Source organism: Typha latifolia, chromosome 15 (genome assembly GCF_019914945.1).
Source record: "Typha latifolia isolate L0001 chromosome 15, TyphaL0001v2, whole genome shotgun sequence".
NCBI lineage: Eukaryota > Viridiplantae > Streptophyta > Magnoliopsida > Poales > Typhaceae > Typha > Typha latifolia.
In genome coordinates, this window is record NC_133100.1 from 6025403 (window position 1) to 6042977 (window position 17575).

The following is a 17575-nucleotide window of genomic DNA, read 5'->3' on the forward strand; positions in this document are numbered from 1 at the left end:
GCCTAATGCTAGGAGAAGTGGAGAGATATTATCTCCCGAGATCTTTTTTCCCCCTTATTCTATTATCTTTTTCTTTCCCTTTATTTCCTCTTTTTTTCTCCTCTTTCCTCATCTTGTCTCTCTTCACATTTCAACTTAGCCAAGGCCGCCATCACTATCATCGCCAAGGCTATGCTAGCTGCTGTCATGGTCATCGAGTCCTAGGAAGTTGCTTCTAGAGTCGTCAGTCCTTATTCCTTGTTGAGGCCAAGCTGGTCTCTATAGTAGTCCACTCTTAAATGTTTAGATTCATCGGCTTCTCCTCCCATCGCTCTCCTTAGTACTATCGATCATATTCATGCTTTTTCTGAAATATTTTTGTTTTGGATACCTTTGCTTAGTTCCTACTATAGTCTTTGTATGTTGTTTGCTATTTTTTTTTCTCCCTTATTTTGGGTTGGTGATCGATCTTCCATTTCTTTGGAGTTTCACAAGGAGTCTTCGATTGTTGGATCATAACAAAATCACATGCTAACTCGAAGCTCCTTACTCCCATACCATGGTCGTGCTTTATTATTAATTTTTGTGTTTTCGGTTTGATTCTATGTTTTTTTTCAATTTGTAACGCTATCTAAAATGGACTGTCAGGACTTGTGTTAAAAAGTCTTTTGTCATAGGCCTAGAGATTTCACCTAACAAAATATTGTGTAGTACCTTAATATCTCATACTAAGGCTAGTCCTCTCAAAGTCTACATCGTAGACATACCTTAAAACAACACAGCAAAATTGCATAAATATAGCCAAACGTGCTCCACGAGCTCCTCTCTCAAGCATTTTGGAGCCTCAATGCCGTCGAGTTCCAAGCACAATCAAACCCTCAAACTACGTACTAAACTCCAAAGTCTTGGCCTAGACTTGACGCCATCTTAGTTGAATCGTGAGGTCAACCTCCAAGGTTGATCATCTAAGATTTTCCAAAATAACTCACAAACAATATGTCCCAATAGGTTCTTTGACAACCGTCACCACGTAGGAATATCGATACTATAAACCTTGGTCTCACTTCCATCCACAACTATATCATCTAGTATCGTGTACTAGTATTTCCCCAACCGATTCAATATGTCTTTACAAAGTCATATCATGCAACCCACCAAGTCATTGAATACCTTAAGCAATGCCCACAACCTTCTTGGCATGTTGCACACACTCGCTTTGCATTTGCAAGCTAATGGACCTTCTGCAAAGAGGAGTTTTGCCTATGCCAAATCACCGTAATTGCAATATTGCACTCGCGTGTGTCATATTGTAAATAATATTTGCATCATATCTTCTCTCACTACTCTAGCGAGGCATTTACTAATCTACAATCCAAGGGGGTTTAAAGGTGTTGTTAGGCATTATATTTTTTTCGTATACTCATAACTTCTCAAATAACATATTAAGAACGTAACACATCTTAACTTTTCCTAATAAATAAATACTATACTACTGAGTTGGGGGAGAGCTAGCTTCGTTCTCTAATAGGCTAATTGTGAGCCTATACTTGTAGGTATTCGATGCGGTTACTTTAGCTCAGCTCTATATGTAGAAGTTGTGGGAATGAGGAAGGCTTTACTTTACTTATCAAACAAAAATATTTCAAATCTATAGATATAATCTGATCCGCGTCAAAGGTATTACTCAGACATCGTGGATAATAGAAATTCTTATTGATGATATTATTAAACTAACTCACAATTATCAAAATTGTAAAGTTACTCGTGTCTATCCAAAATTCAATTACATAGTTCTCTGAATTTTGGGTGTACATGGTAGGTAATTAAAGAATTAATTCTTTCAAAAAAAATTTGAAGGAATTAATTTTTCTTTCTTTAAAAAAAAACTGCCAATTCCAAAATCTCTCAACTGCGACTCGTCACCGGTCACTCGGAACACTGACCCGGGAGAGAAGCGAGAGTGAGGAGAGAGTCCATGAAGCGATTCTTCCAGCCCGTGGAAAAGGATGGCTCCTTCAAGAAACCGGCCCTCTCCTCCTCCTCCTCCTCCTCCTCCCCTTGCCCTCCAAACGAGACCACCGGAGCAATCAAAGATGGAGGAGGAGGAGTTGAGAAGAAGGGTCCTCTCAAGTTCCTCACATGGAACGCCAACAGCCTGCTCCTCCGAATCAAGAACGACTGGGCCAAATTCTCCAGCTTCGTTCAGAACCTCGACCCCGATGTCATCTGCGTTCAGGTACTCCTTCACCCCGCCCCTTTGATGCCTTCTTTGTGTTCTTTTTGGTCGAATGATGTTTTAGCTTAATGAGTCCTTCGATCGAAGTACATTACGCTATTCGGGATGGATTCTAGTTGGTTTTCTTTGAAAGGTCTTTCTTTGTTTTGACATTTTGGTGGAATAAAATTTTCTGCACATTTCATTTTATGATGATTAATTTTTTGATTTCGAAACTAATGGTGCCATCAAACACCTCAATTTACTGAATCGGCTAATAACTTGTGCCTATTATTAATATTTTAAGAATTATGATAGTTGATTTATTAGATAAATAGAATACGGACATATTCAATAAATGGTTATTTTTCAAATATATAAATTAATAAAAGAACTCATTTTGGTAGGAGGTGCGAATGCCGGCTGCTGGCTCGAAAGGTGCACCTAAAAATCCCAGCGAACTGAAAGATGACACAAGCTCTTCGCGCGAGGAAAAACAGGTGAGTAATATTTTCTGTTAGGATATTCTGAGCTTTGTCTTTGATATACATAACAAATTTGAAACTAACAACCATGCATACCAATTTCAAAGAGCCAATTCTAATGATCTTTTATGAGTTGTTATTTCCTGTCATTACAATACACGGTCATCACTCATTGACTGGTAGAGTGGTATGTAATGAACCAGTCTTATTTGCCAAATTAAGATCCTAGTCCTTTCTGGGCTGGAAATTTTCAAGTGGTTACTTACGATATTGTCTGCATTATTCTTATGTTATTTCACGTCACCAGTAATCACAGAAGACTTTTCAGTTTTCTTCTTTTCTCTTTGAGTTACCTGCACTTTTTCTTGACTTCCCTTGGCTTGTTAGACTAAAATCATCCAATTTGCTCCTTGCTCCAGCTTTTCATCAAGAATTTTTCTCTTATTATTCAGTACTTTATTCTTTTCCCTGCTTTGAGCAGCCAGAGCATCACTTAGTTCATCCACAATAACACTAGATACACTCTTTCTCAGCTCCTGAGAGGAGAACGTCACTTTGGTCTCCTAATGAAGGAGATCCAGCTGCTGCTACCTCTACTTAGGATCTACTCCTAGGGTCCTAGTTATCTTTCCTAAGTTGCTTTCTAAGTTATGAATACCTCAAAATTATGTTCACTTGATCTATAAACTTAAAGTTATGATCATTTAGATTGTTTAGTCGCATTTAATGAATGATGAACTATTATGTTTTTTGTTGCATGCACTTAGGGATATATCTCAATGGCTTCTGCGAATACCTGGTTCGGCGCCATTGGATCCACAGCTGGGCACCTTTAGTAAAAGGGGTTGATAACAAAATCATTTAAAATAAGTCTGATCATGTTTCTGATAAAAAATGTTCTCACCACTTAATTGGTTGAGCACTTCCTGATCTCATGGTTTCTCATCAGATAAAGTGGTGATTTAGGATAATGAAACTATTACAGAGTTCTGGTTGTTTTAGCTTGATGGCTCATTTTGATTCTTATGCAGGTGGTTTTGCGTGCATTATCAAGTTTGCCTTTAAAGGATTATCGTGTGTGGTGGTCTCTTTCAGAATCCAAGTATGCGGGAACCGCTTTGTTTATCAAGAAGCAATTTCAACCAAAAAAGGTGTCTTTCTCCTTAGATCGAACAGGTAGATGGCCACTCCTTAGATTGAACATGTTCTGCTATCAAAATATTGCCTGTATTAAAGTTTACTGTCATGCCATGTGTCACCAGCTTCATGCCATTCTCTACTTTCTTTGAAGTTTGAACATGTCTGAATGTGCTTCCATATTTCAGAGGACCTGGTAATTTACAAATAAATATAAAATTAATAACCTCACAGCACGTAAAATGTGCAATGCACATGAATGACAGTAGTTCATCAAAAATAGTTATCACCCATGTATATGGTAAACTATTATCCTAGTAGATGCTAGTGTAAGAATTATGAAACATCACCAGCCCTTTTTTATATAAGTTAAAGGGCTAAACTTTCTTGTGCCTAGTGAAAATTGAATTTTAGGGCTAGACAACATGAGCATCCTAACAACTATATCAAGATAAATCATAATGAACTTATTCTACAAAAGATAAAATTTTCATCTAGCTAAAAGTGTTTATGTTGTAATTTTGGCTAATTTTTGTATGTAGTAGCGAGTGTATTTTTCTATAGAGCATTGTGGAATTTCCATGTTGGAGATTGATGACTTGATTTCATCAAGGATGAGGATTGGCTTTCTTTGTGGGGAAATTTTTTCAAGGTGTTATTTGCATCTTCTTTCTTCTGCCTCTTATGGAGTTATGGTATCACAGTCACCTTGCCATGACTTTGTAATTTGTAGTAAGTTTGATAACCTGATACAGCAACACAATAATGTAATGCTCAACTATCTTTGCATTTATCATACTATTTTTCTTTCTTCTGTTGTTCTATTGTCATGGTGGAGAATTTTTTTTTAAATCTCTTGTTTGCAGCTTCAAAGCATGAACAAGATGGGCGTGTCATCATTGCTGAATTTGAATCATATCTCTTACTAAATACATATGCTCCAAATAATGGCTGGAAGGAGGAGGAAAGTTCATTTCAGAGACGAAGAAAATGGGATAAGAGAATTCTAGACTTTGTTCAGCATGTGGAGAAGCCTCTGATTTGGTGTGGAGATCTTAATGTCAGGTAATTAGCAGCTTGATATAAGCTTCTACTGTCATCAACTTTTTCTCACTGATGCACAATGTAGTTGAGTTGGCGACAGGCTCGATCCTAGTTCGGGAAGTTTATTGATTTATTCCTCTTTCTCTACCTCATCAAATTAAAATGAAAAAAAGAAAAGGAAAGAAGAGAAGAGAAGAGAATCTGTTTAATTGGCATCTTTGGATAGTAAGTCTCTTTGTAATCATCTTCTGAATGTTAAGTTCAAATTTGATGAACAGAAAGGAGAAAATTGTTTAACTAGAATATTTTTATATTTGAAAAAATTGTGTTTATTTTTCTGAATTTTGATTGATCAGTTTCATAATGTAAGACTTTTGCTATTAGCCAAATCTATTTTGAGGATCAGAGGATGTAGGTTTCTGTGGTCAAATCTCGGATCTTTTAGATGACATTTTCTGCTGCATACTTTATAAGTTTATATCAGCTTAGTTTATCATTAAATTTTGGTGTGATATTCAGTCTGCTATCAAGTCAGAACTGTATGAAGGGAAAGGTTATGTTTTAATGATTTTGGAACTTCGCTAATTAGATCAAGCATATTTTACAGTTTGACAGACTTTGAGCCTTTTCTAGATATTTTATATCCAAGAAGAAGTGAGGGTCACATTAGATATCAATACCTTTGTCAAGCACCATGGGTGCAAATCTTTGCTAAAGAAATCTTGGCTAGGTATTTCTCATTAGGTCCAAGCTCCACATATAAGCGTTGGAATTTTTGACCTGACAAAATAATTTGATATATACCTGAAAGATTTAAGTGGGTTTGTGTTCGTGTTCATTACTTCAACCTGTTTATGACAAGCCAACCTGTTTATGATCTGATAATCTATTTATAAAACGAGTAACACATATAAACACCCGAATGACTCGTAACCATTACATGTAAGCTATTTAGTTTGTTTATTAAATGGGTTAGATAGGTCATTTTTAATATTTCAACTCATTTTAGAAACATGTCATGTTTGTGTTGGCTCCTTAAATTAACATTCTTCTGATAAAGCTATTTGGATCTTGGATTTTAATTTTTCCTTGTTTTAGTTTGTGGATTGGTTTTAAGATGATAAATTAGGTCAGGTTTAGACCTCCTTGATTTGACTTCATTATAGATGATGCAAGCATGGGCTCAAGGTGGTGGAGACACCACTTTTCGTCACGTTTATTCTCGTAAGCACAAAAGGGCTGCACCCGTGGCCCTTTGGCTTAACGAGGGTTGTGACTAGTCACTTTCTAGGGCTATTTTCGTCTTTTGTCTTTTACTTTAGTTTGCCTATATAAAAGCTTGTAACCATCTTTTATGGGTTAATAAATATTTTGAGAGCTTTTGTCTATTGAGTGTTTGTTGGTGGATTCCAACGTCGGTGGATTCCGACACACCGATTGGTGGATTCCACGGGTTTGATTATTTCTCCCTACTTTTTCTTCTTAATTCTACAATCAAGACGTTGTCCTGCATCAGCTTTGGTATCAGAGCAGATCGTTTCCTAGTTTATGGACGCTCCACTGCCTGGATTCTATGCGGCGCTTCATCTTTTCTTCGTCAGATCAATCGCTCCACGAACACCAGATTGCTACGAGATCCGTCGCCCGATAACATTAGGATCCAGATCCGAGTTACGCAAGGAGATCACCCTCAAGGAGAAAAAAAATAAACCATTACCATCACCAAATCTCCACATAAGGAGATAATCACAAGTAAGCTTTATTCAATAGATTTTCTTTCCCCGTTTTAGATTTAAAAAAAAAGAGAGAGAGAGAGAAAAAGAAAAAAAAAAGAAAGAGCTCTCTGAAAAAAAAAAAAAGCTCAATGAAATTTTTTTTCCAAAATTCAGTTTATTTGTTTCATCTTTATCTTTAATTTTGAATTTCGAAAATTTCGAAATTAATTTTAGAAGATATTTTTTTCTTTTTTTTATTTACCTTTCCTTAATTTTAGGAAATTAGTTTCTATAATTTTGGGATTAATTTTCATAATTTTGGGGATTAGTTTCCAAAATTTTAGGGAGTAGTTTCCATAATTTCGGGAATTAGTTTCCATAATTTTTGAAAATTATTTTCCCTAATTTTAGGATAAATATCTATCTTATCTACTTTCCTAACTTAATCCCAACCAACCCAAAACCTAAACCCATTAACCCACTAGCCTAAATCTCTCCTCATTCCAAAATCTAACGACCACTAACCAACTAAGCCCACCAGCCTAACCTAACCCATCTTTTAGCCTTAGTGAATCGGTAGAAACCTATCCAAAACTGACCCGTTTACCTACAACCCAATCCAAACCCATCGTCATCTTTCTCCTCTTTAGCCCCAGCCGTCACTCACATCCATCATCCCATCATCCTTTGTTCGCCGACGCTGCCGCCGACCTCCACAGACGACGCCACCGCCGATTTCCATGGCCCTTGCTCTGCCGTGCCATCATCTTCACCACCACCGCTGCCTACCGCTGCCCATGCAACCTCCCTAGCCGCTGCAGTCCCTACCACAGCCACCCGCCACTGCAGCCTCGTCACAGACATCTCTGCTATGCCACCTACCATTTCTCCTTTCCCATCCACATCACAAGAAAAGATAGACGCTATTTTAGATAATCAAACAACATCTACTGCAGAAGGAGGGGTTTATCGTTTTCTCGTTCGATGGCACAGGCGACCAGATTCTGATTGTACGCGGAACACTCGCGAGGAGTTACAGTAGCTTGACCCTGACATTTTGGAGTACTATCAGAGCCACTCGACTGGGTCGAGTTTCTTCCACCCCGGGAGAGTTGGTGGAGACACCACTTTTCGTCGCGTTTATTCTCGTAAGCACAAAAGGGCTGCACCCGTGGCCCTTTGGCTTAACGAGAGTTGTGACTAGTCACCTCCTAGGGCTATTTTCGTCTTTTGTCTTTTACTTTATTTTGCCTATATAAAGGCTTGTAACCATCTTTTATGGGTTAATGAATATTTTGAGAGCTTTTGCCTATTGAGTGTTTGTTGGTGGATTCCAACGTCGGTGGATTCCGACATCCCGATTGGTGGATTCCACGGGTTTGATTATTTCTCCATACTTTTTCTTCTCAATTCTACAATCAAGACGTTGTCCTGCATCAGAAGAAATTTGATTTTTTACCCACCCTAAGTTCGATCAGGCCATCTTGTTCCATTCCTAACCACAGAAATAAACAGCATACCTTCCATTATTACATTCTCAGAAATCAAAATATCTTGAGATAATGCAAAACGAGGCAGAAAGAATAGAGATACCCAAGTCTCTATCACCTGTAACTGATAAAGCTAGTATGAATCAAAGGTCCATTCTGAACTCAACATGCAAAATGAAAGGTATTTTTGTGTCATATGAATCTTCCTTTGGCTATGTAGGTCATATTCCTAGTTTGCCTTATTATTTTCCTTTTTGCAACCTCTAGTCTGCCTTATTATCTAGGTCATATTCATTTATTGCTTTTCTACTTACCAGTTTGCTATCTTGAACCTTGAAGGTATCATGGTTCTTCCATGTAATGAAGTGTTTTCACTTCAAAAAGTACTTGGATATTGTCATTCAGAAAAATCAGACATTGTATGGAGTTCCCATCAATTATCTTTATATGTATACATTTCTGCAAATTGTGAGTGATTTCATCCCATCAGATTCTGATCTGTTGTAATATCTTTTTGCAGCCACCAAGACATTGATGTGAGCCATCCTGAATTTTTCAGTAGTGCAAAGCTTAATGGGTACACTCCTCCAAATAAAGAGGTAACCTTCTTAGTTCCTACCTAACAAGTGCAAACTGCTCAGTCTTCCATTGGCTTGTTTCTCTTTTTGAGAAGAATGGGAATATCCCACCAGATTCAGACTTCCACTGCTGGATCCATGATACAGTAAATTGGTGCTTGCAATAATGATTTTATGCATGACATTGTGATAGCATATGAGAGGGTACTTAGAAGTTAGAACTATTAACATTGCCCTTGTTTGTATGCTTCTTTTCTTTAGCCCTTCATCCTTAATCTGGTCTTATGTACCTGCACAAAATGATTGAAGATAAAATGGTAATATATCTTTTATTATAAATTTATAATGAGATTAAATCTGGACTAAGAAGTGATTTTCTTGGTTGCATCAGTAAATTACTCTAATTTTAAATTCACCAGGCTTCTCTTTCAATATTCAGGGGTTATTTTCTTGGTTGCATCAGTGTATTACTCCAATTTTAAATTCACCAGGTTTTTTTTTTCAATTTTCAGGTGTTCATTTTACAAGTTATCCTTTATATTTCATTTGTTCTTTATTTATTTCCATTAATGTTTTTAATCATCTTGTCTTTTGTGCAAGATTCATTTGATCCAATAACGAATTTATTAGATAAGAAATATTTTCCACATTGCTTTTACTTATGAACCAACCTCTTGATTTTTATCTTTGCATAATCTTATCACAGCCTCTTTTCTGATAGATGAAATTATCTTCTTACTTTAGGTGATATCTGTACTGGTAACTATAGTCAAAGCATGAATATCTTTGAAGACTTGCAATTCAGCCTAATTGATTATCTGCACTGTTATCATTAGTCAATAACAGGAGATCCATTTAACTATGCTGATTCAGTTATCCTGAGAGATCATAATCTTCTAGTTCTTGATAATCCAGTCATCTATTTCCAAAATTCTTTTCTCTAGGCTGATTGCTGTTTAGGGAAACTAAACAATGAGTTTTCCCTCCTGTTAGCTACTTAGTTCTTCTGCATCTTCATCATTGGAAGTTCATGTATGTGGGGATAGGTTTTCAGTTGGCATGTATCCATGGTGACCCTATAACTAAGTATTTACCAGCAAAGTTCATTAGAGCTAGGGCTATAAAATTTTTGGCTCAACATTGAAAGAAGACTTTCATTTATCTGTATCGCAGGACTGTGGACAGCCCGGATTCACCTTGGCAGAGAGATGTCGGTTCAGTAATATTTTGTCCCAGTGGGTGAATATGACAGAAATCCTTTTAATTTTTACTTTCCCTTTCAAAAGACTATTGAAAACTTTTACTCGCTTATTGCTGTCATTTGTTCAACAATCCACACTTCGATGATAATGTATTAGGTTGCCTAAGAGCAATCATATACTTTTAACTGAGTTTGACAGCAGTTTTTCTAATTTTTATTGGATAATTTTGTTTGAATAACTATTCTCACTCCAAAAAGATATTATCTTCATGTTTTTCATGTTCAATTAATTGACTATTTTCCACCATGTATGCTCCAAAGGCAAATTTGAAATCAATGGTCCTTCTACTAAAATTTTCACTTGGTCAGATTTTGTGCAAAAGATGCTCAACGTTGTTTGAAATTCAATTAAATTAAGGGGAATTACACTTTACCTCTTAGTAGTTTGGCTCAATTTTATAAAATTCTCATGTACTTTTAAATTAAGCATTTAATCCTCATGTGGTCTTGATTTTTGATCAAAGTACAACTATTATTTTTTTTATTATATTTGACTAAACTAGAGGTCGAATTTGAAAATCTTCATTATAGATAAAATTAAAATTGTAGAGGATTGGATAAGCTTTTCAACGCTTATAATATAATATCGATTGGATTTTAAAGAACAAAGATATGACAGATATATTGAAATAGATGTATATTTTTGTCATATCTTTGTTATCTAAAATTCAATTGGTATTATTTGAGATGTTTTAAAAGGTTTATCTAATATTCTGCAATTTTATCTCTAATGAGGATCTTTAAATTAGGTCTTTGGTTTAGTCAAATATAATAAAAAAACGATTGTATCTTGTTAAGACAACATAAGATTTAAATGCTTAACTTGAAAATACATTAATGTTTTTTGAAATATAGTCAAACCACAGGAGGGGCACAGGATGCAGAGTGCAATTACCCTTATATTAAATACTGCACTTTGGTGATCATGAACTTTGGCAAAAAAATCATGAACTTATTTTCTTCTTTAATGGCTGTCAATGACCTTTTCCCTATTCATGCGTGCTACATTCTCATTATCTTCATATAGTTGCTTCTATGTATCTAATAGACTTTCAGATGATTTTGTCACAGTAAAAATTAGAGAAGGAAATAGTGATTATTTTTTAACCAAGCAAGGTCTGACAAGAGGATTTGCTAAACCTTCTAAGCTAGTCGGTATGGAGTATCTGTTGCCGTCGAAGTAAAAGTGACTATGTATTATGTAGCCAAAATCCAAATATTCTTCATACTTTGTTGATATTATAGGGAAAACAACTAGATATGGTAGAACCGTAGAAGTATGTTAGGTTGAAATAAGCTGGTTGACTGAAATATAGATCCATTACTATTTCATAGTCTTTTGGAATTTGCAAACTAAGTATGACACTTGATTGAGTTGATTCATCGTTTCTCCTTATTTTCTGGTTGGCGAGCAAGATCAGATACTTATTTGATGCATATTTGATTCCCTTGAAATAAGTCAACCAAATTCATTTGGATTCCCATAAAGAAATGTAACTAATCAACTGATTTATTTTCCAGTCTTGTTTATACTCTATAGTGATTTTCATTTGTGTCTTCCTACTTTAAATGCAATTTGTTCATGCTAACCATCCTACATGTAACGTGCACCAGCATACTAACATCAAGCCACATATGTTGGGTTCTTTTGAAATTATAATAATTCTCAAGCTACATGAATGAAATAGATAAATACTGCATGCAACCTAGAATAACCAAGGCCTATAATCTGTGTGATCTCCCTCGTCTCATACTAATTACTTCACTCTCTCCTATATTTTTGTTTTTCCTTTCATATTGGAAACTGTCTTTTTATTAAATTCTGAAGTCTATTCTTCAGATACTTTGTTCCATGTGCGAGGATAAGATGCACTTTAATTCCCATATTGATTTGCATTACCTTCATTAGTATCTTCCGATTCTATGATATAGGTTCGCATAATTTATACTAATAACATAACTTGTAACAGGTCCTTTGCTAAATGGCTCTGGACTCACAACATAGTGAGTGAGCACTTATCATTGCTTCTGTAATCAAATTGCATTTTGGCCATTTGGCCACTAAGATTTGTTTAGCTATCCTATTGGAAAAAGGAGTTCAGCTTTTCTAGTGAAATGATTATACAAAGCATGGCACAGGTTTGTGCTTATGTATTGTCACATTATGTCATCACAATTAGATACAATAACTTCGCACTGAAGTCTTTGGACAAGCTTGAGGTGCGGCAGAGGGTAATAACATAATATCACTTCTGTAAGTTGAGTCATATGACTGGTTATACTTTCAGTGATGTCTCTAGCTCTAGCAGCTGGTGTGATTAGAGATTGAGAAGACGCATCGATCTGCTCTAATTACAAGACTATATGTGCCTCACTATTCAGTGTTTAGTTACATCTGAAAAACATCTCGTAAGAATAATAAACAACTGATTCATTAGCTCAATAGTTGGTAACATTCTACTATAATTCATCATACCAATTAGAGCCCTCTCCAGAAAAGGAAGAGGCAAAAAAGAAGAAAAGAATTGTACTGGCAATTCTACTTGTAACTCCCTGGTTTCGCAGAGCATTAAAATCTGCTTTAACTATGAAAATGAAGTACTTGAACATCCAATAGATAGGGTTTATAGTCATATATGCTCTGACACATAGATGGTGTGCGTACTATTTCTTATACCACTTTTGGATTGAAGTTCTCCTAAAAGACGACTATTTTAGATCACTTTTTCTTCATACTCATTCAGTTGTAACTTGTGATAGCTTGAGCAAAATTCTTTTCCACAGACAGCTTAATATTCTTCTTTTGAAAGGAAAGTAGAATTGCATCTCAAGCACCTTGGTTTCTTATTGTCCTGATTGCAGCTTTGAATGTCTAACTGATTTATTATTATGGCATATAGAGGAAAGCTGATAGATGCTTACAGACTTTTACATAAAGAAAAAGACATGGAACACGGCTTCTCATGGTCTGGCAACCCTATTGGCAAGTAAGGTTTCTTGGATCATGTCTGTTTCGTCTTCTTTTGTTGGTTTTGTTCTTTATTGTCGGTTACTAGTTATTTTGTTATCCATGTAGATACTTGGAAGTGTCCTTGTCAAACAAGAAAACAGAAAAAATTGACGTTGTGCTTGCTCATTTTTTCAATCAAGTACATTATCCCTTTATGTCAGAGGCTACTTGAACATGGAGTAATTTCAATTTCATCCATCTGATGTTTCCAGAAAGCTTATCCTATGTACCTGTATCCATCATTATGTAGGAATAATATAAATTTGCCTATGTTGTGAGGTACTTATTCATGAAAGGAATGTAAGATGTCTTTTAGATTCTTATTTGGAATTTCTATTATATATGTTCAACTGTTAAGTGATATTTTTGAAAGACCTCAGATTTTGAATGTATTTGCCATATATCATGTCAAGCCAAATTTCTATTCATTAAAAATGTTTAAAAATGTCTTCTTTCCTTGAATACATATTTAATCCATTTATAATTTATTTGTTCTAGATATCGAGGCAAGCGAATGCGGATCGACTATTTCATTGTTTCGGAACTGCTTAAGGATCAAATTGTTGCTTGCGAAATGCATGGATGTGGGATTGAATTAGAAGGTAATAGAATTTCTCCATCATGTAAAGATGTTAATGTTTTAAACTTGTTTGAACATGCATACTTATACTTTCATATATTAAATTCCTGTCCACAAGCTAGCATAAAACATGACAAAGGAATTATATGATTTTTCAAAGTGAGCCATGTCGATCCCTACTATAGAATCTTTTTTTAATTCCTAGGTACACTAATTACTACCAGGCAATGGATGCAAAGTAGTACTTGCTCTAATTGGCATGACTTTGAGATGCTTTTATCATTTTTTTATGTTGATTATTGATAAGTATGAAATTCATAATGGAGAAATTCTTTTTGTCACCTTTTTAAAATAGATGGCAACTTGTTATATGTTACATTTAGGTTCTAGCAGTATTTGTTCAGCTTTTAATAATCTTTTACCTGAATTTGCATCATTACCTTTATCTTTCAAATGTATTATCTACTACTTTATTAAGCACTATCATCTTGCATGAACCCATGAGTATTTTCTCTCCACTTATCTTTTGAGGGTAAGCATATCTACTCTTTTTGAAAAATACCTCCTTAGACATGACAGTTTGATTGCATACATCTCTTTTCTCCAGACCTCATGTAGGCAAGATCATGTGTATTGGGATGTCCTTTTATCTCTTTTGTACCCTATCTTCTTTATTAACAATGTCCTTTGGACATTCATTAATCTCGCTCCAAAAAATTGGAGGAGCACATCTGTCCATCATACAAGTAGTCTTTTAATTATTTTAGTCATTTAAGTTATAGTTCACATTTAAGTAAGAATAACATGAACTGTTCTCTGCTCTTGGCTTCTTTTTTCTTTTTTCTTTTTTCTTTTTTCTTTTTTCTTTTTTTTGACGAAAGGCCAAAGCGCAGTTTCATTGAAACAATAAACATCCATGCAAGCTAAAACTGAGTTGAAAACCACCAAACTCCAAAACACAACACATCCCTCAACTAACATCAAAACTGTAGACAAGAACATCCAGACCTTGAGGGGAAAGTTTAAGGATAATAAACACAACATACTAACCACACTACTACCAACCAGAGCCAAAATTCAATAGCAATCCAACCATATCAGAGTTTAACATAACAAACAAAACAAAACCTTGCACACCACCAACAGACATTAAAACCCTTTCAGTTGGGTCAAAACATAAAACTAGTTTTTGAGATGCAGCAACAGAAACCCTATCCAGTCCCATCCTTGTCGCCAGATTTCAATCATCGTCCTCCAGATGCACCACCTCTTCAGTAGAAATCTTCTTAACCTTTTTTTGCAGCTTTCTGCTCCTAATTGCCTGCCCAGCATAAGAACAGAGACGTTATATGTGAAATGTGTTATTTGTGAAATTCCATTGTAACTCAGCAGGTCTTTATTGCTTCCATTTTTTATTACAGGATTTTATGGGAGTGATCACTGCCCTGTTTCACTTCAGCTTTCCAAAGAAGCATGAGAACTCAAAGGTTTTTTTGCTAACTGGGATTCTTGATGAAGGTTTAATTTTTGGCACGGCCGTCGCTGTGAAACCTTGTAGACGTGACAGCATCTTGGCAAGTATCATGCCGATACACTATAATTGGCACCGCAAACACATTGGCTTGAGTTTCTTCAAACCTCATTGGCACATTAATATGTGCCGATCTATGCCAGTTGGTGAAGATGACACATCTAGTTTTTTTTTGTATATCTTAATATAGTCTACCGACTTTTAATATTTCAGGAAGCATTTCCGCATATCTCTAACATATTCTTCTTCTGTGGTGTACCTCTATTTTACTGTCTATGATGCTTCTCCAAAAGAGAGAAAAAGAAGATTATCTACTTCTTATTTTTTATATTCTGTCATGTTTTAAAGCATTCACACATAAACTACCTTGTCACTAGAGAGTTTTGTTTATAGGAGCCAATTAACCTGGGGTGGGGGGATATTCTCGCCTTCATAACTCTACTGGAGAGCCAGAGTTAAAATGGCAAAATATGATCGGCGGTCAGCAATTATTGATGGAGTGCTCAATTCTACATTTATCTCTTGCTCTATAAGAGAGGAGCCTGACAGCTAAAGTTGCTTAAAATTTTCTTGTAACAGTTGATGTGGCTTGCATTTCCATAATCATTATCTTTGCTTGATTTTGATCTGATGTTATCACCAGGGGGAATTTATCATTGACACTCATTGTTAGAAATTTCAGTATCAGCTTTCTCCTAAAGCTGTCTCTTTGTTATTGAGATTTTGTTAGGTGATGCTTCTATTCAATCAATAAAAAAAAATGTTATAAACATTTTAATCTCTATGTATTTATGTCTAAAATTACTTTACTATCTTATATTTTAAAAAGTCTCAAATCATTCCATTTACTTATGATTAAAGTGAAACGCTAGTTTTTCTGTTAAGTCTCTTTGTTATTAAAATGCTCCTTTCATGTTTTATAGAAAAATATACAGATTTTAAGATAATATAGCTAAATTACTAAAATAGCTATAGTACTTGATTAAATTTAATAGAAAAATTAACAGTCTTACTCTTAGTTATAAGTATAGGAATTTGTTTGAGATTTTTTGAAAATTTTGGAGATATAAGTACAGGAGGGTAAAATGTATTTAAAAAAAAGTGTTGCTTCTAAGTGGTTTCAAAATATCTCTTTGATCATGTCTTGAGCAATATGAAAATTTGGTATTATATTAGAATTATAGTTATCAAAATTGATCGTGGCTCGGTGGTCGGGCCGGTAAACTAGCGAAACAACCACCAAAACTGTTTGGCTTTGATGTTAGATCGAATAAGTAACTTTCAAGATTCAAGTAATTATCCTTAAATTTACTTTTTTTTATCCTAAGGGCATTTTAGTCCTGAAATTTTAGAAATGTTTGGTTAATAATATATTTGTCTTTTAAAATTTTGTGATCGTTAATATATCAAATGAATTGATTTCTATAGTTCTATTTAATTCTAATAATCATTCAAGTTTGATTCTAATAACTATGATTAGAATTACTCATTCCATCCATGCTTGATTTTCAGTGGATTGGACAAGCACTACTGCTCATTTATTCCCCACCACCACCAACAAAAATGATCCCCAAAATCTAAATGGAGGCTAAGTGGTATACAGTGGCAAATATTTGATTAGTTTTTAATGCTAGCCATAAATTATAGTTTCACTTATATATATATATATATATATATATATATATATATAGAAAAACTTAGCCATATATCATATTTGAAGAACATTTCTTTTTGAAAGGAAAGCAAACTATATTAATTAACCTCTAAAGTTACAAAAAGGAGTTTTTGCATCACAAGATGTACCAATTTAACTAGAGTATTGTTTGCGAGGTAGTCAGCTAGTTTATTAGCCTTGCAAAAAGTATGAGAGATTGGGCAATAAGAAAATTATGTGGCCGTCTCCTTTCTTCCTCCTAATCTTTATAAATTATCTTTTTCTCTTTCTTTTTCTCCCCATATTTTCTCTCCAAATAGCAACCCTAATATAGTTTTCATTCCTCTGTTTAACTCTCAAACTCTCAATCTCTTAAAGCTTTATCTTTTCCAATCTCGGTTAATCTCTCTTCCTCTTCCCTTCGTTCGACATTTCTCTCTCTAAAATAGTGAGTTCCGTGGCTTCTATTTCTCTTCTTTCTCTCAATCTTTACCAATATATACTTATTCCATTAATTTTTGTCAAAAGGGGAAATTTGTAAAATTAATTTTCAATCAACGATGTAACCTTCTATAAATATTATGATAGTTCAAGGGGAGTTTTAATGTTACAAACTTACTTTTTCTTTAAAAGATATAAGTGATACTGGATCATAATTCTTAGCTTAAAAGTGTAGGTATTATTATGGTCTTTTTAAAAAAAAATTTAGAATTTTTGACTATTATATATTTACACACCAAAAATGTGAGTTAAAAATTATTTACTTCATTAGTAAATATGAACAGATCTACAAAAGTTCATAATTTCATTTCATATTATTCTGGTTTGCAATGTAAAAAAAAAACTAACAAAACTGCTGATTTGCTCGCAAATACTACTTAGAAATATAAATTTTA

The 17575-nt window shown here is 34.7% G+C and overlaps 1 protein-coding gene across 1 annotated transcript; it reads left to right on the top strand.

The window, feature by feature from the left end:
- The first annotated feature begins 1886 nt into the window (after nucleotides 1-1886).
- Nucleotides 1887-15353, top strand: LOC140802371 (DNA-(apurinic or apyrimidinic site) endonuclease). Its single transcript, XM_073157883.1, has 9 exons — nucleotides 1887-2215; nucleotides 2602-2694; nucleotides 3711-3855; nucleotides 4683-4881; nucleotides 8586-8664; nucleotides 9817-9878; nucleotides 12805-12891; nucleotides 13413-13516; nucleotides 14916-15353. The coding sequence occupies exons 1-9, from the start codon at nucleotides 1955-1957 to the stop codon at nucleotides 14969-14971; spliced, it is 1086 nt and encodes a 361-aa protein (XP_073013984.1). The 5' UTR covers nucleotides 1887-1954; the 3' UTR covers nucleotides 14972-15353.
- The last annotated feature ends 2222 nt before the right edge of the window (nucleotides 15354-17575 follow it).